The sequence below is a fragment of the Pinus tabuliformis genome, chromosome 5_2, assembly GCF_031772625.1.
Source record: "Pinus tabuliformis cultivar Carrire ecotype Pingquan chromosome 5_2, CPIR1, whole genome shotgun sequence".
NCBI lineage: Eukaryota > Viridiplantae > Streptophyta > Pinopsida > Pinales > Pinaceae > Pinus > Pinus tabuliformis.
This window is the reverse complement of record NC_142306.1, coordinates 981308067-981331749: the sequence shown is the minus strand read 5'-3', so window position 1 is coordinate 981331749 and position 23683 is coordinate 981308067. Positions and strand designations below refer to the sequence as shown.

General features: G+C 38.0%; 1 protein-coding gene across 4 annotated transcripts in view; it reads right to left on the bottom strand.

The window, feature by feature from the left end:
• Positions 1–23683, bottom strand: part of LOC149162591 (endonuclease 4-like) — a 326614-nt gene that overhangs the window by 286678 nt on the left and 16253 nt on the right. For 2 of the 4 annotated variants that reach the window (XR_016261938.1, XM_089437326.1), the window contains exon 1: positions 22354–22860. The exons of 1 other annotated variant lie outside the window; for it this stretch is intronic. Coding sequence is in view for 2 of the 3 variants with exons in the window: in XM_089437326.1 (XP_089293452.1) it covers positions 22354–22479 (126 nt within the window). In the remaining variant the exon portion in view is untranslated. Of the gene's footprint in view, positions 1–22353; positions 22867–23683 lie in introns of those variants that run through there. One more of the 4 variants, XM_089437327.1, reaches the window with a different exon arrangement.

The window sequence follows — 23683 nt, the reverse complement described above, 5'->3', positions numbered from 1 at the left end:
GTATATGTAGATGATCTTTTAATGACAGGGAACAATGAAAGCTACATTGCATCCATAAAGAAGGAATTGGGGAAAAGTTTTGAAATGACCGATTTGGGCTATGTTCATTACTATCTTGGCATTGAAGTAACCCAACATCCAAAGTCCATATTTCTTTCTCAAAATAAATACATTGGAGATTTGTTGAACAGGTTTGGCATGACAGAGTGCAATCCTCTTACTACTCCAATGGAACAAAACTTAAAGCTCACATCTATTGAAGGAAAGGAATTTGAGGATGCAACAAAGTATAGACAGCTTGTAGGAAGTCTCAACTACCTCACTACTACCAGACTAGACATTTCGTTTGCTGTTGGAATCCTCTCCAGGTTTATGCAAAAGCCCTGTGAGGGACATTGGTCTGCTGCAAAAATTTCTAAGGTACTTGAAGGGAACTCAAGACTTTGGAATCAAGTATACACAGGTGGACGACTTCAGCTTGATTGGATACTCTGATTCAGACTTCGATGGAGACAAAGAAAGTGGAGTATCAACTTCAGGATATGCTATGAGTCTTGGATCAGGAGCTGTCTCCTGGAGATCACGCAAACAATCAGTTCTAGCAGATTCCACAACAGAAGCAGAATACGTGGCAGCAGCTGAAGCAACAAAAGTAATTGTGTGGCTCAGGAAAATTCTTGAAGATTTGCAGGTAAAACAAGTACAATCAACTCCACTCATGATTGACAATACCTCTGTAATAAAGTTGGCCAAGAACCCAAAGTTCCATGATCGAACGAAGCACATCAATACTAAATATCCATCTCCGTCATTGTTCCACAAATGAGCAAATTACAGACATCTTCACCAAAGCGCTTGGAAGAGAAAAGCTTGAACGATTCAGAACGATGCTTGGACTCACCAACATCCCTTCAGATTGAGGGGGGGAATGTTGACACCTAATCCTTGTGATTGGGTGTATTATTGTAAATAGATAGATAGGAAATATGAACAGTCATCGGGAGACGAACTGAACAGTCTCTCCCTCATGTATATAATGAGGACCTACCTAATGGAATAATACAGTCAATTTATTTTTGCCCTATGGAGTTACTGCCTGGCCTGACAAAAGAGAATGCAAAATTAATGATGTTTCTTTTGATTTGAGTTATTCAAAGCTCAGAACCCATTTTTTAAAATACCATGAAAAGAAATTGGATCCAAATAAGAAATTTTCATTCTAGTTTGGAGATAACGATGATGAGATTGAACATAGCCTTCATGGATGGATAAGACACTATAAATATGTGAAACATTTTCCAATAAAACAGCTAAATGATATTAGTCCTCTTAGCAAATTTGGAAATACTCTCAAACGTATTAAACCCTGGACAAAACAAAGAGGAATAAATTCTAGTATGTTGGGAGTCATCAATTGTACAATTTTGGTTACCAAGACATTCTCAACTCAAATTTATCATATCTCTCATGCTTCGTCATACTTATATCCACACCAATTGTCGGCCAGGCTGATGCATCAGACAAGTATAATGATAACATTGTTATATTACAGAGTTCAGATGGCAAGCTATTCGAGGTGGAGAGAGTTGTTGCATTGAAGTCGAATGTGCTAAAGATGGCGATTGAAGGTGGGAAGGCAGAGACACACATTCGTCTACAAAACATTTCGAGCCACATTTTAGAAATGGTCATAGATTATTGCAAACACCATCACGTACACGAATCCCCGGGTGCAGCAATAATCGACAGTGTCAAAAGTTGGGATGCAAAGTTTGTAAATCCTTTTGTGGATGATGTACCCAAACTTTTGGAGCTTACAATGGTTGCCCACTACCTTGACACTTACTCGACTTGACCTCTCAGACTAATGCTGACATTATTACCGGCAAATCACCTGAAGAGATTCGTCACAAATTCAACAATTAGAAGTGACTAGAACGACTTTTCACAATACAAAACCTACAGACGCAGATTAGCTAAATACACAACATATTCAGCACGGCACCTCGATCCATCATGTTCCTACACCGCCAACATAATTTGTTCGCCATCGCAGCCTTGGATCCGTCGACAGCTGCCAACAGTGCCAATCCCCCGTCGCCTTGTTCCCTATTCCACACCCACTGTGCTGACACCTATCTGGCAATCTAGTCAAACAACGTTAAATCTCGTGGAGTACTCAACGGGTCCAACTCTCCCAATTCATGGTGACATTTTGTCATTAACATAAGGGACATATATATTTTAATTATATAGTTTTTATAATTCAAAAAAAATATATATATATATATATATCTATTTCCAAGGAAAAAATCAAACTTTCTGTTAAGGCAATAAAAAGTTACATAGTATATGCATTCAAGCATTTGGCCAACTGTATGTTTTTCATCAAAACATAGAGTTTGATCTGAGTTGGTAAGCAAAAAAAACTCTTACTTTTCCATCTCAATATGCAAATATGATCATTGAACCAATTCCCGGGCCTCCTCATAGAGGAAAACAGCCTAAACAGGAGTCCAACATTGAAAAAGCATATTAACAAAAAAGAAAATTGAGCAAAGAGCTAATTAAACTTTGGCTCTGTATATGATCTCAAAAAGGAGGCAGATCCGACACATGGATCTCTTCATCTTCGGATTCTTCTCTGTGCCAACAGTCCAGACACTATTGTACACCTGCTTTAGAAAGTTGGTATGTTGCACTGTTCTGTTCCCTGTAAATGTGACATATAGTAATATCATTAAAAAACTGCTTAAGATATTTAGCTTCTTCTAACAAATGAGAAAGAATATAATTCTCACATCTGCACTCACCATTGAACCATTTGATAACATTCATTGAATCCCCAAAAATCTGAACCGAAGAAATGCCCAGATGAGTGAGCCAGCAGAGAAGGAGTTTTAAGGTTTGGAGTTTTGCATAATTATTAGATCCTTCACCCAGCCCCACTGAGGCTTTTAGGCATCTTTGTGCATTCATGTGAATCACCATGCCTGCCCCACATCTATTACTTTGATCGGATGCCCCGTCAAAATAAGCCCAAGGGATGTTTCCTTTGATCTGTTCCTCCCTTATCTCCCTGGTGATTGATTCCCGAGATGGCTCAGGGATACTCTCATAAATTGCAGCACATTCAATAGCAATGTGCGTTGATGAAGGAATCAGGTCCTTAAAGATACTTATGTTCTGGACCAGCCAGATACCCCAAGATAGTAAATTACACAAGTTCCCTTCTGGAGAGTCCTTCCACCAATTTTTCCATATCTCTTTTAAGACTTCCCCCTCCCATTTCTTGCCATTCTTTAGGAGCCTCCCATCTTCCAGCCACACTGCTCTACTGAAGGGGCATTTTAGAAATAGGTGATGTATCGATTCTTCATCATTTTTTGCACAATGAACACCAACCTGGGCCCATCTTAAACCTCTTCTGAAGATTGTCCCAAGTAGGAACTTTATTCTGAAGAATACACCAAAAAAACATTCTTTCTTTTGCTGGACATTTAAGCTTCCAGATATGATTCACCCACCACTCTGGATTCCCCCATCCCTTTTTTGACATAAGGAATTTGTATCCAAATTTTGGGGAGTAATTACCAGTAGGGGCATATGCCCACCTTAGTCGGTCTGGTCGGTCTCTGAGCCTAACATTAGATCTTGACAGTTCCTTGGTGAAATGTTGCCACTCCTCCTTCCATTGTTGATCAAGGTTAAGATCTACTCCAGATAGCCATGCTTGGCCCCATATCGAGGAATGGCTGACTTTTTCAATCTGGCTTAAATGATGGATACCTCTTATTTCAAGTTGATTAATGATGCCCAGAGATAGTGAAAAGCCTTTGTTGCATCCCACCCATGGATCCTTCCCTATTCTTACTTGTTCTCCATTTCCAACCTGCCAGGAGAGTCCTTGCTCAATAATTTTGATAGCGTCCAAAGTTGCTTTCCAGACTACTGAGGCTTGAACATTTTTCTTGTTCGGCTTCCTGATCCACTCATCCAGAGGGGTGGGATCAATATATTTTCTTTTTACCACTATTGTCCATAAATTTTCCATCATTAGTAGTCTCCATCCTAACTTTGCTGCTAGGGATGGTCCAAACGTTGTAAGGTCTTTTATACCCCATCCACCCCATTCCTTAGGTCTAACCACCTTGTCCCAAGCCACCCAGGGGAGGACCGATTCCTCTTTAGAGCTAGCCCACAAAAATCTACTGCACACTCGCCTCACCCTTTCCAAAATTCCTTTCGAAACCCAGGTAAGCGTCGCCCAGTATACAGGAATTGCCATTAATACAGATTTTATAAGAACTAATCTACCAACTCTAGATAACCATTTGAAGCTTCAATGATTGATCTTGGTTTCAATTTTTGCCACCAGCCAATACCAATCTTGTTTTCTATACAAGTGAGGCTTTAAAAAGAACCCGAGGTATTTGAAACTGTCAGCCATCTTCTTGTCTTCAAAAGGCAAATCCTCTGCAATATTTCTGGTTTCCATCCTATTGAAACCTTCCAGAATTATGGAAGATTTTTCTTTATTAATGCACATACCCGTGGCTTTGAGAAATAGATCTAAAATTTGTTTTAAGGCCTTTGTTTCATTTCTGCTACCATTGCTGAATAGGAGAATATCATCCACGAACAACGAGTTATATATAGGTTGACTGCCACTTCTACTCCCTGTATGTCTCCTCTTCTCCTCGCTTCCAGTAACATTTGACTAAGTCCTTCTACTGCTAACAGGAAGAGAAGTGGGGATAGTGGGCATCCTTGTCGCAGTCCTCTTTGACTCTGGAAAAACGTGGATGTCGCCCCGTTGATCAGGATAGCAAAACTAACATTGTTCAAGCAACCCATAATCCAGTTTATAAATTCAACTTGGAATCCCAAGTGTGTCAACAACATTCGAAGACATGGCCAACTGATCCGATCATAGGCTTTTGAGAGGTCGATTTTCACTACCGTGCCTTTCCTTTTACTTTTTTTGATGTTGTGAATGGTTTCCTGGGCCACTCCTACTGCTTCATGTATCTGCCTGCCATCCAGGAATCCAAATTGTTCTTTTGAAATATTCCTTGAAAGGATTGGTTTCAATCTGGCGGCTATTACTTTGGCAATTATTTTGTAGATGCAATTACTAAGCGATATTGGCCTAAAGTCCTCAAAAGATGAAGGATCCTCCTTTTTTGGGATTAGGGCTATGAAAGTGGAGTTGAAAGGTTCGTAAATCAACCTCCGAAGCATCATTCCAAGCCCGACCAAAGGTGTGGGCAAGGTGAAGGGGAACGCTAACCCTATGTTGACCCAGTGGAGGAATGTGGAATGGGGTTATAATGAGTGGAAATAATGAGTTGAAAGGGAGTAATATATGCGGATAAGGAAGCAGGACCACGCAACCAAAATTAGGGTTTCTCATGTAGTAGCATCCCTAAAGCCCAAGGATCAGTAAAAGAGATCCCACAGGACTAGGGTCCAAGGTTAACATCCAAAAGAGGTCTAGGAAACAAGAGCACAGACCTAGCCCACTCTTTCCTCTGAATCCACCCCATTAATTCATGCTCAGAAGTGTCCATGATAAGCAAACTACAATACTCAATTACCAAATGACAAGGCATACCTTTAGGTTTGGGAGGCCCACCTTCAAACATCCGCTCATAACAGATGGGTGAGGGACCACATGGTTGGCTCAGGTGGCGAAGAATGGCACAATGAGCTAGTTGGTGGCTGCAAGGGGCTATTGGCTACCGGTTGAGGACCATCTTGGAGAAAAAAATTCTTCTAGGGATATCACCCACAAAATGGTGGGTAACAGGCTTTCAGGCCATATTCATCTAGAAGGGAGGACATCCTAGCCTTCCAGATGACGTAGTTGGAAGCTCCATCCAACCTATCTTGATCTCTAAGCCTTGTTGTGGCCATATCTGGATCTAATCTGGAAGCTCCCTCTTCTTCTACTCGGCTGCTTCTCTGCTACTCACACTCCCTCTTGGAATGCACAGATTTGCTAGTTGCTATTGCCAATCTGCAACTGGGAAAATCGGATTTCTTGGCTAGAAACCCTCTTAGAGAAATCTCCCTTTGTGTGTGCAATTTCTCTTCCACCCGATGTTGATTCTACTACTGCAAAACCCTTTGCGTCTAACCAAGGAATCTACTAAGCAAAAATCTGAGCTGTTACTGCTCCCTCTGACTACTAGAATCACTATCTCAGGCAACTCGACTTTTTTGCCAACCTGCAACTGAAAATCGAATTTTTGCCCCAGCAATTCAGCCTGCCTGTGAATGAACTGTGCAGCCTCTAGGAATTTCGACCTGTTGTTCCCACTAAACAACAAAATTCCCTTCTCTGCTTCTAGGCTGCTCGGTTGATCACTCGCGCTCTGATACCATGTGAAAATTTCAATCTATCACAGCGATTGGAAATTATTTTCTTGATTGTTAATTTATTTAACAATTTATTTGTAGTTTGCTATAGCAAATACCAAATAATTCACACTGTGATTTTCACAAACAAATACTGCGGAAGAAAAATAGCACTAGAATCTGAGAAAAATTAGCACACATACAAATATGACACTGTTATTTTTGGACAAATGTCCCCAGAAAAACCCAATTTGGCAAAACCGATGCAACAGCTGAGGGTTTTATTATTATGCAGCAGTGAAATCTTAGTACAATCTATGGATGCCCAACTAGCAACCAAAACAACAAGAAAATCTAGCCAAAATTATCTAAGGGAATTTCTCTTCCTCCACAAGCAATCACGACACAACTCTACCTCAGAAAACTCATCCTATTGGACCCTCTGTGTCAGCTTCTGCGTAGTGCTTGCACAGACCCTTGGACGTCTAGCCAGAACTACCTCTGATGAAGTTGTTTTGCCTGTCTCTGTTGAGGAAATTGATTCTCTATCCCTCTGGAAGACTTTCCCAGCCTCTGGAAGCTTAATCGAATTTTCCTCCAGCCAAATTGAATTGCTCTTCTGAAGCAACTACGCAGTCCTCTGCACTGCCCCACTGGGAATAACTTAGCCTCTTGTTGTTGCCTCTCTAGATCTGGAAAACTTCCTCCAGATCATTGTCTCTGCCCCTCACTGAAGCTCGAACTCTCCGGCAACTAATTGTTGCTACTCTAGAAAAATGAATTCTCCGAGTGTCTTGGGTGTCTTCTCCAAGTGCCCATCGACTTCTTCTTATAATACTCTTTTGGAGCACTAATGGCCAGGATTAAAACTTAATCAAGGGCTAGGATCATCTTGAAGTCAATCCATGTGAGTTTCTAGACTATTCTCACCTTGACTTAATTAATTCTGATTAATTAACTAGTTTTCCTAAGTTTAGACTTAGGAAAAAATAAAAAATAGGTTAATAATTTAATTAAGCCATCTCTAGGTGGAATATCCAGAAATGATTTCTAAGTTTTGGAGATCTCATGCATTCTAGCCTCTCCACCAAATTTCGTGACAAGAACAAATATGATGCTACAAAAACTAGCAAACTCTTGATATTCTAGAACCGACACAGTGTGTCGGCTCTAATACCAATTCTTATGATATCTTTCAGTTATCACAAATCTTATTGCCTTCCATAACACCAATGAAAAAGAATTAGATAGCTCAGGGGACTATAAGATAGACTATCATTCGAATCAAGTGCAAAATCAGAAGAGCATAATACCACTTACGAAAAAAGTGCAAAATATAATAGAATCCCCAAATACACAGTTATATTGAGACATAGTTTTGTCCAACAATATTCTATCCAGAGCTAACACTCAAAGAATACTATAAGGCTTTATTACAACTCTTCTATATGCTACATTTCATCATGTGTTACAATTTGTCGAATCTTATGATCCGTTTATAAATGATAGTGGTTATAATAACCAATATCCATTCTATGGTAGACAATAGCCCGTAAGTCAAGGAATGGTTGTTAATTCAAGTCAATTACACAACCTTGAAGACAATCGGAATCCTAGGGTTGTAGATGGTTGACCAGATCCACTCATTGAGAATTCTCAACACCTTTGACCAAGTTGATTCCATTCTATTGCTTCATATAAATTGTTAAGCAAGTACCATGTCAACCCATTTGACACATTGTAATGAAACAAGCAAGTGATGCCTTCAACAAACGAGACTTACTCCAACTAGAGACAAAAGAGATAAAAACAAAAAAGAAGTTGCTATAGACATCCTAGGGCTAGCCCAAACTATAAAGTGTGATTATATAAACTAGGTTTGTTAGGGTTCGAGTCTCACAAGAGGCATACTAAGCCTCAGAGTGTCTAATAGTTGAAACCCACAAAACTACTTGGCCCATACACGAAATGAATGACAAATAACAGAGAGAACTAAATAAATGACCTAACGTAAAATATAATTTGCATGGCATAACATTTGAGCTGGCTATATTCAGTGCCTTGCTAATATTTTTCTTAATGATAAATTTGGATTTATTTTGGTTAAACTAAGCAAATCTACAAAATGATTATAGCCTACTTCGAAATAACCTTATTTAACATGGCGTTGGTTCACACAAACAGACTAAATATGATAAAATACATTGCAAATCTTGGACTGAGATGTAGGAAAAAAATTCTTAAAGTAGAATTTCAAATGCTTTTAGAAAAGAAAAAAACATTAAATTTAGTCAAATATAATTAAACCTAAAAGACTCAAACCGAATCCCTTGCAAAGAAAGAAGTATTTATCAGTAAGTTTTTTTCTTGTGTTTAACTTTATTAAAGTCACTGCTCATTGTTTGTTAAATTAAGTTAAACTATCTCATTCACCACTCATTCAGGAGAGGATTCTATCAAGCAATTATGCTAAAATAATCAAACTAAATTTGACTCAAATATCCATCTGTTTCTTTTCTCTTAAAGTACCTGACTGTCTCTTGTAAAGATTTTAAAGATGGTTTCCCTTATTTAATCTATCTCAAAATATTCAGTGCAGTTTATTTTGAGATAATTGTTTTTGAGCAACAGTCGTTACAACCTCTTTGGTCAATTTAATGTTCTTAAATTGCAAGCATAAATTATTGACCGGAGTTGGTAAACTTATGAAGTGCAAGTGCACTATATATGCTAGAAGCCTTTCTTTCAGTTTGTAAGATGATGGTTATATTTGTTTTGGGGATTTTCGTTGTTATCTAAGTTCCTATTAGATTAGAGTTAGATTTCTACAAATTAATGAGTGGAAGTTAAGCTATTGTTAGACTAATCTACCAGGTCATATCTATATTGAGTATCGTTCTAAAACATCTTATGTTAATCATTATAAAATTATGAACCTATCCTATGTTGATTTTTGATAGCATCGGATGTGCTCTAGCCATGAAAATTGGTGGAGAGGCTAAGGCACATGAGATCTCCAAAACCCATAAATTGTTTGGGGAAATTCCACCCAGATGAAGAGATATTAAAATAATTAATATTTTTAATGGAGTTCCTAAGTATAAACTTAGGAAAATTGAAATATTAATGTGTATCAATATAAAATGGGTGAGAAAGTTCTAAATAATGAGGATCAAGCCAGATCTAATCTTAGCCATTAATTAGGGACTTAATCTCGACCGTTGAATCGCCAACAAGAAAAGTATAAGAGGAGGCCTGAGGGTCAGTTGGAAACACACCAAGTTGATCAATCAATTCGATTTTCTAAGGCAGGGTTCGCTGAGAAATCGAGTTAGTGATCTGTTGCAGCGAGGGGTAGTGCAACAGAGGGCCGAGAATACATAGCAGAGAGGCAGAGATAGAGTTGGAGAGACAGCGCAGAGGCAGCCTGGGTTGACGCAGAGGCAGCCAGAGCTGACACAGAGGTTTGGGGGACCAGCGCTGGTGACGCAGGAGGCCCAGAAACTGACGCAAGCAAACGCAGAGGCTGGTAGAGCTGACGCTAGGCAGAAAGAGCTGCATTGTGGTGTTTTCATGGGGCAGATTGAGAGCTGAGAGGCAAACACAAAGCCATAAAATGTGATGCAGTCCCTAGAGGGTCACGCAGTTCCAGAGAGAAGCTTGGAGCAGCTTTCGTTGTCCAGCTGAGGAACAGTCTAAGTCATTGTGGGAATCATCATCCAGTTGTTGATCAGCCGGAATATCTGTCTCCAGAGTAAGGTACTTCTGCCAAGGAAAATCTTTGAAGGGTGAGCCATTTCTAGTACCTTAGTTGTATTCAGAAAACTGCATAATAATAAAACCCTAATATCTGCTACACCGGTTTTCTCGCATTGGGTTTTTCCAAGGATGATTGTCCAAAAATAACGATGTCTCTTGGGTTGTCTCAGTTTAATTCACTTGATGATCTATATATTTGTAAAGGCTTCTATTGTGTTTATTTCGATGTTTATATGATTAAATAACTTGTTAATGTAAAAAACAAGTAGGAGATAATAAACCAGAAATAGCAGTATAGATTTCTGATGTGGTAAATTCAAAAATTTTCACATGGTATCAGAGAAATTGCAGATCATAGGAGGACTAAAGACACCAACAGAAATCTGAAAATTTGCAGCAGAAGCAGCTGTCCCGAGAGATAGCATTGTTCCAGAGCAGAAGCAGCAAGAGAAGTGATGCAGAGCCTACATCATCATTTCGAGCCAAGGGAAGGGCCAGCGCAGAGGCAGAGAGGCAGAAGAGGCTTACGAAGAGCCACGTCATCCTGCTCAGCCAAGTAGGACTGACGCAGTTGGCTGGAGGAGCAAATTCAGCGTTTGTCAGGATTGCACAAAGCCTGAAAGGCTCAGTTTCTTCAGTTGTCGGGGCTAAGGGAGCTTTGCAAATTGTGATTTGAGGAGCTGGTGGGACACTGTTTCTGTCTATGCAAAACAGTGTCTAAGGAGACGGAACCAAGGTAGAGGGAAGCACTACCTCGATGGATTTCTAGCCAAGAAATCCATATTCGAGTTGCAGCGGCAAAACAAGATTGGAGAGGAGTGATTCGACAGTTGGCAAAAGGATTTCCAGGAGGGAAGTCGAAACTCAGAGGGATTCTAGAAGAGATGGCAATGAACAGATTGAGGGATCAAAGACAGATTGGATGGGGCTTCCAATTTTGTCATTTGGAAGGCTAGGATCCTGGCAATCCTGGATAAACATCGCATCAAGGACTATGCCTTGAAAACCGTAGCTATCCCAGTTAACCCAGTTGTTAATGAGAAATATGAGGAGGTCCAGGCGAAGGTGAAATGCATAATCCTACATGGGGTCAAAGATCATGTCATAGCACATATTGTTGAGAAGAACACAACAAGAGAGATGTGGAAGGCCTTGACCACCTTATACCAGGGCTTTTCCGTGGAACAGAAGATGTTGCTGGAGAATCAGCTGAGGTCATATCATACGCAAAAATGAGAGGAGATAGATCACTTCCTCCTTAGTTTGCAAGGAATTTGCGACTAGATTACTTTCGTGGAGTCTACACCAGATCCAGAGTTTATGGTCAGGACTGCTCTGAATGCAATCTCTGAGGACTAGGAGATGTTTGTCGTGGGCAAAGCAACTCTCCCTAGTTGGGAGGAGATGTGAGCAGCTCTTCGATAGGAAGAGATCAGGTGGTTGACCAAGGCAGGGAGTAGTGGTAAGGGAGTTCGAGTCAAGAAAGAGGAGGAGGAGGATGCGGCTCTAGCATCTGCGGGACAGCAGGGGGTTTCAGAAGAGGAAGAAGAAGGACATCTCCAAGGTCAAGTGCTTCAAGTGTGGGGAGCTGGGACATTATTCATCCCAGTGGCCCAGGAAAAAAGGCAAGGGAGAAGCTTCTGATTCAAATGCAACTCCGGCTAAGGCGGAAAAAGGGATCGAGACTGATGACAATTGTGCCATGAGTTCTCATGTGCCTCTAGAGAAGAGGTGGGGAGACATCGAGTTGTAGTCAGGAGGACTACATACTAGGGGCAGGATCCTTGAGGTGCCCAAACTCTTGGATCACATCCGGCTAAGGGTGCCCTTAATGACAGTAGCATGATGACAAGTATCAGGTGGAGCAAGGTGTGATGGAGCGGCAAGGCAATGCTAGAGTGCAGAAGTCTGTAGCAATGCAGTGGAGGTTACAGCAGTGCAAGAGGCACAGAGGTGTTTGCAGTAGCGCAATGGCAACAGAAAGAGCACAGGATAGCAGCGGAGGTGGCTTCAGCATCACGAGAATTCCAGACTGACCGGGTTGTCAGTGGTTGGGAGAAGTCAGTAACTTACTTTGCAATGTAGCAATTAGCAGTGGTAGTGTTATGAGCAGCATGATGCAACATGTTGAGAGGGAGTTGCAGTACAGATGTGACAGTGGCAGTGGCAGTGTCATGGGCAGCAATACAAGAAGCAGCAGTGCAGTGGATGTGGAGCAGTAGGCCAAGCATCAGCACAGGTACCAGTGCGGAGGATCAGTGTGATGTTTCCATGGTGAAGCATTGCTAGAGCACATTCCTTGCTAAGAAGGAGTGTTGATTTTCGGTAGCATCGGATGTCCTCTAGCCATGAAAATTGGTGGAGAAGCTAACACACATGAGATTTCCAAGACCCAAAAATCATTTGGGGAAATTCCACCCGGATGGAGAGATATTAAAATAATTAATATTTTTAATGGTGTTCCTAAGTATAAACTTAGTTAAATTAAAATATTAATGTGTATTAATATAAAATGGGTGAGAAAGTTATAAATAGCGAGGATCAAGCCAGATCTAATCATAGTCGTTGATTAGGGACTTAATCTCAATTGTTGAATCGTCAACAGGAAAAGTATAAGAGGAGGCATGAGGTTCAGTTGGAGACACACCAAGTTGATCAATCAATTTAATTTTCTGGGGCAGGGTTTGCTGAGAAATTGAGTTAGTGATTTGTTGCAACGAGGGGCAGTTCGGCAGAGGGCCGAGAATACATAGCAGAGAGGCAGAGATAGTGCCAGAGAGAGTGCAGAGGTAGTCTGGATTGACGCAGAGGCAGTCTGGGTTGACACAGAGGCAGCCAGAGCTGACACAGAGGTTTGGGGGCCCAGCCCTTGTGACGCAGGAGGACGAGAAATAGGCGCATAGCTGAGGCAAGATGACGCAAAGGTTGGCAGAGCTGACGCTCGGCAGAAAGAGCTGTGTTGTGGTGTTTTCGTGGGGCAGACTAAGAGCTGAGAGGCAGACTCAGAGCCATAGAGGGTGACGCAACCCTTGGAGGGTCACGCAGTTCCAGAGAGAAGCTTGGAGCAACTTTTGTTGTCCAACTGAGGAACAGTGGAAGCCACTATGGGAATCATCATCCGGTTGCTGATCAACCGGAATATCTATCTCCGGAGCAAGGTACTTCTGCCAAGGAAAACCTCTGAAGGGTGAGCCATTTTTGGCACCCTAGTTGTATTCAGAAAACTGCATAATAATAAAACCCTCATATTTGCTGCACCGGTTTTCCCGAATTTGGTTTTTCAGAGGATGATTGTCCAAAAATAACGGTGTCCCTTGTGTTGTAACTTGCCTCAATTTATTTCAATGGATGATTTGTATATTTGTGAAGGTTGCTATTGTGTTTATTTCGATGCTTATATGATTAAATAACTTGTTAATGTAAAGAACAAGTACGAGATAATAAACAAGAAATAGCAGTAGAGATTTCTGATGTGGTGAGTTTAGAAATTTTCACATCCTAAACACCTTGCTGCTATAAAATAGAGTATTGAAATTCAAATGATTCTAAAAGCAAGAAAACGATCCTTTAAAAGCTATCTGCAAAGTATATACAAATTCTGATTCTAAAAAGCATGAAGGTAATCTTCTAATGCTGACTACAAAGTATATACAAGTTCTGATTCTAAAAGCATGAAAACAATCTTTTAACACTAACTGTAATTAAGCGAAAAACATTGAAGAAACTAAACCATTAAACGACTGTGAAGAAATTCAAGTGCAAATGAAATAACGAGATTTAACTGAGTTATAACAAAATGATGAAATAGTGAAGTAAGGAAACTAAGCTAGAACAAAATGACAATGCGATAACAAAAAGCGATAAAATGAAATAAACTAAACCTCGACTGTCTACAGGGGCCCTCCGCATACAGTAGGTGTAAATCACGCTCACATACGCATCGAATAACAGAAAGGTAACTTTAATTCAATATGAGAACAAAGGTCTGTTTCACACAATTTCTTCAAAGATTAACTATTACTTTCTTGTTATCCTTTACAGAGGATACATATTTATATATAAAATGCATGCTCAACAGTTTGAGACTTCTATGCCTACAGGTCTTTTAATCAATCCTTATTCAAATTTGAAACTTAAACAATAAAAGTGTTATCTCGACGATTTGCTATTTGGAAAGAAAATCGGAGAAACGTGATGCATTCGGACTTTTGCTGCTACATGTTTGACCCATGCCTTTGACCGCGCCACTATGTGATTCCTTCAGTGAATTGACTTGAGCGAATAGGAGGAAATCCATGAGGGGATCGATCCTCAACTGCCCATGTGCTTCTTTGCTTCGTTGGCGCACCAAAACCCTGCAAACCATGGAGATAGCTGCAGATTTGTAAAATAGTTGCAGAATCATGTTAATTATGTAGCTAATGCAATCTTTGACATAATAATAAAGCACATTAACGAATATAAGAAATAAGACATATGAGAGTTTTTAGTCTAAAATGCGGATGCAAATTAGAGTTTAATTTAATGTCAACCCGGGAAGATAAACTTAGAAGTGCTTATCTAAAATATATAGATCTAGAAAGATTCCTAATTTGTCCAAGATTTTAAAGTCCCCTTACAGGAACATATTCATTAAGATCTCTTTCAATAACTAATCAAGCCTAGATCTAACAATTGTTTGAGATCTATGATTTTCTTACAAGAACATATTCTACAAGATCTCTTCCAAAATTAGATCATCTAATTAGAACTTAAAAGCGAAAATGAAGTAAACCCAGATCTAATCATTGTATGAGATCTTATGGTTCTTTTACAAAAACACTTTCAAATAAGATCCTTCCAATATTAGAACATTTAATAAAACTTGAAAGCTGAAATCAAACAAAAACATAAAGTAAATTATAAACAAATAAGCATGCAAGTGAGGCCATGGGGGCCCTCCATAACTCCACCAGCACACCACTTCAATGGAGACTCAGATGTAGAAGCAAAATTGAAGTATGATCCTTTATTTCAAAATCTCCATTACAAACCAACTCTAAGATTACAACTCTAAGCTTCTAAGATTACATACTCCAAAATTTTAAGATTACAAAAACTTCCAGATTACAAATGGAGGAGATTGTACTCCTATTTATACAATGGGATGAGTAACAAACTCATAATGATCATCCACTAATCTCTCTTTAGTTCCATAAATCTCGCAACCATTTTTAACTATTTTCCCATTATTACGAAATATGATCCCACAAATCTCTCAAGCATTTTTAACTACTTTCCCATTATTACAAAATATGATCCCTTTGAATCCTCCATAAATCTCTCACATATCTTGGATAAGATATGCCAACCAAATCCTCCATGATCTTCTCCTGAGGAATTGGATAAGATATGCCAACCAAATCCTCCATGATTTTCTCCTTAGGAACAAGATAAGATATGCCAACCAAATTCTCCATGATTTTCTCCTTAGGAATAGGCTTGCATAATTATCTCCTTAATATGGTGGAGGAGATATTAATTCTTCACATATTTCCTACACATCACAAAACTCACATATTATTGAGATATATATAAAAACATGTATATTTTCTAATATTTAATCATAAATTCACTTGTAATACAAAAATGAATAAAATGGAAAATAAGAAGGTGAAACCCAAATGTATTTATGAAAATGATATGATAAAAGGTTAATGGAATGATGAAATGTAAGGAATAGTGAAGAAAAAGGTGGATGAAAATATGACATTTCTGAATCCCAACATTACCTTATCAAAATCTATGGTTTCGCTGCTTTTATTGAGTTGATAACGATGATGAAAAGAGGAAAATGGAGGAAAAAGGTTGTCAAATCAAAACAGTGATGGAACTCTACATTCCCCCACACTGAAGATTTTGTATGTCCTCATACAAAACACAAAATTGATATCTTTGTTGAACTACTGCATTTGCTTGGACACTTCTGCCAGTACATCTAACTTCATCCTTTTCACTTTCTTACCAGTCATTGCCATCCTTGGTTTTCTCATGAGGATCTTGTATTTCAAGTTTATAACCTGTCTCTATAAAGCCCTGTTTTTCTTCTTCAGTTTCTTGTTCTTCTTAAACCACAAACTTAGATGTAAAAGGAGGTTGTCACTCTTAGCTATTTGGATTTCATTTTGTGCTTTCAAGGCTTGATTTTCATTTTTAATGTACTTGTTTAATGTCTCCAGTTCGAAGATTTCTTGTTTTAATACATTGATTACTAGAGGTTCTTGTGGTTCATTAAACTGGACTTCTTCTTCCTCTTGAATTGGAATTGATGTTCTTGTTGCATCCCTTTTCTCCAGGGATTCAATATAATCATAAATCTCTTGCTGCACAGGATCAATTTCTGGCGTTCTTCGTCTTGGACTCTGAGGAGGTGAGGTGAAAGTTGGTGATGAAACCCTTGGTGATGAAACTCTTGGAGATGTTCTCGGAGAAATTCCTGAATCTTCTTTTCCCTCTGAGTTTTCTTTTGTTTCTTCATTGATATGCTCTATGCTCTTTGAAGGTAATTCTTTTGCTAAGTTGAGTTTGGTACTCCTTAGACCTGTGACAGGGGTCTTTTGAGTTTTCTTCCTTTCTGTTTTAGGCTTCTTTGTTTGAGGTGAAATCTCTGTCTCTTTACTGACTTTCTTTCTTCTAACATCTCTTTTGTTTATTTTCTCTAAAATTTCTGCAAGAGGGATGTCATCCTCTGACAGTTCTTGTGACTGTTGTGGTTCTTGTTCCAGTGTCCTATCAATTTTTCTTTTCCTTCCCCTCTTAGGTCTGTTGCTATTTGGCTGCCCATGAGTATCTTCCTGAAAGTGATTCCTTACTAAAAAGCTTTCCCAATTATCACCTATGTTTTGGAGATGAAATTCAACAAGTATTTTGACTAGACCATGGTGATACATTGTATTATCTATGAACTGAATTCTCCTTTGAACATTCCCTGACATCTTTCTTAGACTATTCAACAAGAAATATGGAAGATTTATCTCATTTTCTTCAAGAAAATTCATTAGCAGCTGAATATGATAGAAAAACATACATCCAAACCTTCCTTCACAAGTAACAAATTTTTGGATTATCATAAGCAACTTCCTCCAATTACTTTTAATGTCGTGCTTGGGATGCCCTTCTTGAAAATGGTGGTGTCCATGCTTGGTTTCTTCGGGAAAACCTTCCAGTCTTCTCTTTCAGTACCTTTATTTTTGAACAATTTTTCTCCAATTTGCAACAGTCCAATAGTTTTAGCTATAAACGACTCTGTCATTGTGAATTTGATGTCTCCTATCTCCACTTCAACTCCATCAAAAGCCCTAGCGAAGGATTTGATCACTTCTTTATGGAACCCATTGAATTTCTCTATAAATTATAGCCATTGCGCCTTCTGCAACAATTCTTTGTCTGTGGATACCCCTCCAAAAATTTCTTCCCTGTTGGCTCTGTTCTGACTATCACTCCCATCGCCAAGAAGCTTCGTTTCAAAAATTGTTTTGTTTGACAGGGTAGGACGGCTTCATAGGGTTTTTAGAGCGGAAAGCTCGAGGGTGTGAGTGATGGAATAATGAGAGTGTAGGCAGTAAGCGTGTAAGGGAGTGTGGCAGAATCTAAACGTTAAGAGCATTCATGTTTATGATTTGGGCGATTAGATCAATGGATCGTGATATGAGTCGGGATATGAGTTATGATGACAGGAAGTGAATGGCGGATTATACTCAATTTGACTTGACACTATCAACTCTTACCAATAATGATTTTGATTTTCAGTAGTATCATGTCTTTATAATTCATATATGTAATGCTTTAATCCCTATTATTAAATTAAAGAAGTGCATACCTTTGAATTGTTTGCTTGCTAACCTTTGGTTGCCCCTTTTTTATGTTGTCTTCAGGTACTTTGCAGTGGAGGGAGTCAATCATTCCTTCAATTGTATCATCAGAAGTTTCTGTCAAATTGGTTGTAGAAATTTGTCAAGGCTGCAGAAAATCAAAAATTTTGTAGCCATTTATTTTTAAAAGAAAGGGATGCAAGAAAATGGAACTCTAGAAAATGGGATACAAAGAAAATTTAAGATGCCAAGAATTCTTGGTTTTCACCTTGAATTTTCTGCATAAACATGCCAACAATTGTTGGTTTTCATGTTTATACATTTATATATATATATATATATATATGAAAAAGAAAGTTTTTAAGGTGGAGAAGAAGAAGAATTCTTCTTGACCAACTTCAAATCAGAGTTGTTCTGGAAAATCTTTACAAATTCCTCCTTTCTCATTGGCTTATGATAGATTCTGAGTCGATGTCCATTCACTAAGAGAGGAACTTTTTCTTCATCAATAGTCCTAATTCTGACTACTCCATTATCAAAAACATTTTCAATCTCATAAGGCCCAAACCAGTGAGTTTGAAACTTTCCTTGGAAATTTTTGAATTTTGAATCAAAGAGTAATGCCCAATCTTCGGGCTGAAATTTTCTTTCTTTGATGTATTTATCATACCATCTGGATCTATGTTGTTGGACTAAACTAGTCTTCTGGATAGCATCTTGTCTTATTTCATCAAGCTCATTGAGTTGTCCCATTCTTTGCTTTTGTGATTCTGATAAGTCAAGTCCTAACTTGATTGTTGTCTTATAGGTCTAAATCTGAAACTCAATTGGAAATAGGACTTGCTTCCCATAAACAAGTTCATAGGGAATATGTCTTGTAGTGCTTCTCCATGTGGTACGGTAGGCCCATAAAGCTTCTGGAAGTTTTTCTACTCAGTCCCTTCTCTACAAGTGAACTGTCTTGGTGAGAATTGCTGCAATTACTTTGTTGGTAGACTCTACTTATCCATTTGCTTGTGGATGGTATGGAGTACATTTCCGATGCTTGATTTTATATTCTTCTACTATCCTTTGCACTACTCTGGACGTAGATTGCTTTCCTTGATCTGTTACAATTTCTCTTGGGACACCAAAACGAGTAAAAATATCCTTAAAAAGAAATGAAACTGCAACATTTTCAGTAGCAAAAGAAAGTGCTTTAGCTTCTGCCCATTTAGTAACATAATCAGTGCATACAAGAGTATATTTTTTTTGTTTTGAAGATGGATTAATTGGTCCAACAAAATCCAAAGCCCATTTATCAAAAGGTTCAATGAGTACTTGGAGTTGTAGTGGCATTTCATTTGAAGGAACAGGTTTCCCCATTCTTTTAAAGCTATCACACCTCTTAACATATTCCTTGGCCTAAGAGAAGGACTTTATAAGCAGTTCTTTTGTCAGCAAAATGACCTCCACATGGTTCATCATGGCATGCTTTAAGTATCTCAGGTATTTCATCTTCTCTTACACACCTTCGGATGATGAGATCTGGTCCTGTCTTGTATAATTCTTCATTTATCCATGAATAAGATGCACTTGTTTGGATTATTCTTCTCTGATCTCTAGGAAGCAAATAGGAGGGTAACTTCCTTGTAACCAAATAATTAGCAATATCTACAAACCAAGGTGATTTAGTAGATACTGCAAAAAGATACTCATTAGGAAATTTATCCTCTACAAGTATACCATTGTTATCATTTTGAATTCTAGATAAAAAGTCAACAATTGTGTTTTGTTTTCCAGATCAATCTAGAATGGTGATATTAAATTCTTGTAACAGTAATAGCCATTTTGTTACTCTACCATTAGTAACTAGTTTGTTCATTAAATATCTAATGGCAAAATGGTTTGTATGAACGAAAGTTTCATAGCCAGTGATGTAATGTCTGAATTTATTAATGGCATGAATGGCCGCTAAAAACTCCTTTTCAGTTAGAGTATAATTTAGCTCTGCAAAAGTTAAATTTTTACTAGTATAATAATGGCACAAGGAGTGAGATCTTTTTGTCCTAACACAACTCCTAGAGCTGTGTCTGAAGCATCAGTTGACATATGAAAAGGCAATTTCTAATTAGGTCTTTTTAAGATAGGTGCTTCAGAGATCTTTTTCAAAGTTTCAAAAGCCTTTTGACAATCAAAGTTCCAATTGAATTCACAGTATTTGGTGAATAATTTGAAGAGTGGAAATGCAATCTTTGTGAAGTTTTCTATGAATCTTCTATAATATCTAGCAAAACCAAGAAAACTCCTAACATCTCGTTGACAACTTGGGACTGAAAATTTGGAAATAATTTCTACCTTAGATGAGTCTACCTTGATTCCATTTCTTGAAATATGGTAACCTAAAAAAATTCCTTCATTAAACATCATAAAACATTTCTCATGGCTTAATGAAACATTTACTTCTTTGCATCTTATGAGAACTTTTTCTAAATTTTCAAGTGCTTCTTCAAAAGAATTTCCGTAAACTGTAAAATCATCCATATACACTTCCACATATTCATGAATAAGATCAAAGAAAATTCCTAGTACTACTCTTTGGAATGTTGTTGGGGTATTGCATAATCCAAAAGGAAGTACTCGGTAAACATAAGTCCCCCATGGACAGGTGAATGTGGTTTTGTCTTGATCTTCAAGTGCTAACTGAATTTGATTATACCCACTAAAACCATCCAAGAATGAGAAATATTTTTTCGTGCTAATTTATCTAAAACTTGATCTATGAAAGGAAGTGGAAAATGATCTTTCAAAGTAGATTTATTCAATTCTTTGTAATCAATGCATACTCTCCATTTTCCACTTTTCTTAGGAACGATTACTAGGGGTGAAACCCATTGACTGTCTAATATTGGATAAATGAAATTTACATTTAACAATTTCTGCAATTCCTCTTTAACAATTTCCTTTAAGTTTGGATTCATTCTTCTTTGTGGTTGTCGAACTGGTCTAGCATTTTCTTCAATATAAATATGATGCATGCAAGTTTTAGGATTAATTCCCTTCATATCAGTGTATTCCCATGCATATGCAGAAGAGTGTTTTTGCAATATTTCTACCAGTTTCTTTTTCTGTAATTCTTCCAGGTTTTCATTGATATTCAAAATTTTCCCTGGAAGAATTTCTATTGAAGAGTTTCCAAATTTTTCCATAGAATGTAAAGACATTTGTCTAGATGATAGATATTCAATATTACATTGTTCTTGAAAATCCTGACTATTGTCACAATATAAAGAGGGTTCATTATTTTCTATTGAATTTAAAATTTGATCCTCTTCATTTATTTGTGCAATAGTGAAAACTGGTTGTATATCATTATCATCATCTATCCATTCTTCATTTTCTACTTCTATCATTGTTTTTGCAGGTTGGTACAATGTAAATTTCTTTGTTGAGCTTCCATCTAAGATAAACATGTCTCCTGATCTACAACTGATAAAAGCATCAGCTATAGCTAACCATGGACTTCCTAAAATTAATAGATGTCCTCCTCAATTATTCTTGGGTGTTGAAATCATGAAATCAACAAAATATTCCCAAGAATCTAAGGATACATATATATCTTCTAACACACCATTAGGTTTAATTACAGACCTATCTACTAATTGTAACAATGTTGGTATGTGTGATTAGGAAGTTTCAATTTATCCATAGTTTGTTTTTTCATTATGTTTACTCAGGTCCATGCTAGTGTTTACATGTGTCTAGTATGTGCCTCTGTCAAATTATTTGCTCTATGATATATACAATCACTGTCAAGTTATTTGTTCATCCGCATATGGATCTACTCTTATGGTTTTGTAGGACTCATGCCAAGGAGGCCCTTTCAACACCGAAGCCATATATGGCATAAGTCTTTCATGGCGAAGGGCATGTGATAAGTGTCTGTAGAGATCATTCCATATAGACCCAAAAGGTCACTTCACAAGAAGGAAAGAGAGGACCGGAGAGTTCGAGAGACGAACAGACAAGTAAATATGTCCAAATATGTGTGTCTACACATACAGATATAGTACTCGATATCTACAGATTATTTAACTAATTGTCATCCTAGCAGGACATATTGTCAACCCATCACGCTCTTACTAATTGTCATCCTTGCAGGCCATATTGCCAACCCATCGTACTCTTGAAATGTGGACTCACAGCGCTTATCTTGCAAGCCCAAAGTGATTATTGAGTATCGGCATTCAAATTGATTCAAATATTTGTTCCATTCTATCCTTTAACAAAGAATCTTCTCGGAAACTGTCAGAGGTTTATTGTCAATTAAATTATTGTTTTCGAAAACTATAATCATCCACTAAATCTGCACTAACTAACAAGGAATGTAAGGAAACCTCACCTGCGCTATCTTGCAAACCGCATAATGCCCTTCCTTTCCCCAAGACTCTGCAGTAGGAGCCATGCTGACAGAAATCATCAGACTCACAAGCAATACACCGCCCATATTACGACTGTAATTGCTCATATTTTTCGCGTCTCGATAATAAATGGCTTTCTGTAAATGCTAGCAGAAAGTTTGGGCACTGGAGCCGAGATGCCTTTTGAAGGCCCCGATTAAGTGCAGAGCAACTAATGTTGAATACACGTAACTTCTGTTGCATCTTCAAGCGGATAACAAAAGGAAAAATAGATCTGCTAAAGCGGAACTATTAGAATAATGTGATATTTGTTTTCACTGGTACGTCATAGATTGTAGAGGCAAAATTAGCTGCAGAGCTCCGTAAAATAGCCGACCATCTCCATAATTTCGGTATTAACTTCCGTTATGGTAAAAGGTGACCTAAATAGCGCGTTGCGGGTGTTGGCATCTTGTCAATTGCCATATGCTTTGTGCGTTTATGTGAGGTCGTGCTGTTATTAGTGCCTGCGTCGGCCAGTGACTATAGCTTTAGCTAGTTAATTTTATTAATTAATTTGGCTATTTTTATGCCCAAAAAAAAAGAAAATTGACAGTTTTTTCTTAAATTATTAAAAAATCAATTTATACTTTTTGCAAAACTAATTTAATTTCCGTTATTTATATATACAATTTTTTTGAATTACTAAAACAATTTTATATTTTTTGAAAAAATAATTTCTCAATTTTTGATAGGTTTATAGCACTTCGAAATGAAATGAAATGATATTTTAAAGTTTACGAGACTAAAAATAGGTTATGGGACCATTACTTCCATGTTTTTGGCCTTTTGCATTTCAATCATTTTCTTATTCAAATTGATGATGACCAATGCTAACACGGGTGGGACTGCTGCAAATTGATTCCAAACACCAAAATTCCGAAGGTCGGAGATGGTGATGGGACTTGCATTTGTTTTGTTTGTTTCTTCCTACACTATGGCATATTCTCATAACTTTCTTTGATGTCTTTGAATGCATCACATTCCAAAATGAAATGTTTTTCTGATTCCACTGCCCCATAGATGCAAAATGTTCACACTAGCTCTTCCCAAGCCTTTTTTAGGGCTTTTCCACCATCTTGTTTCACACCAAAGTTGATGCGAGTTGGTTCTTAATTGAGCAATAAGAGCCTTTGCCCTCCATAGAATAGTAGTCTTGGAGAGTTGATGAGACTTAATAGCCTTGGTGGAGTGCATTCTTATTTTCTTATTTGTCATATGACAAATCATTTTAAAATGAAAAAAAAAAAAGGGACTAATTTTGTAAATGGT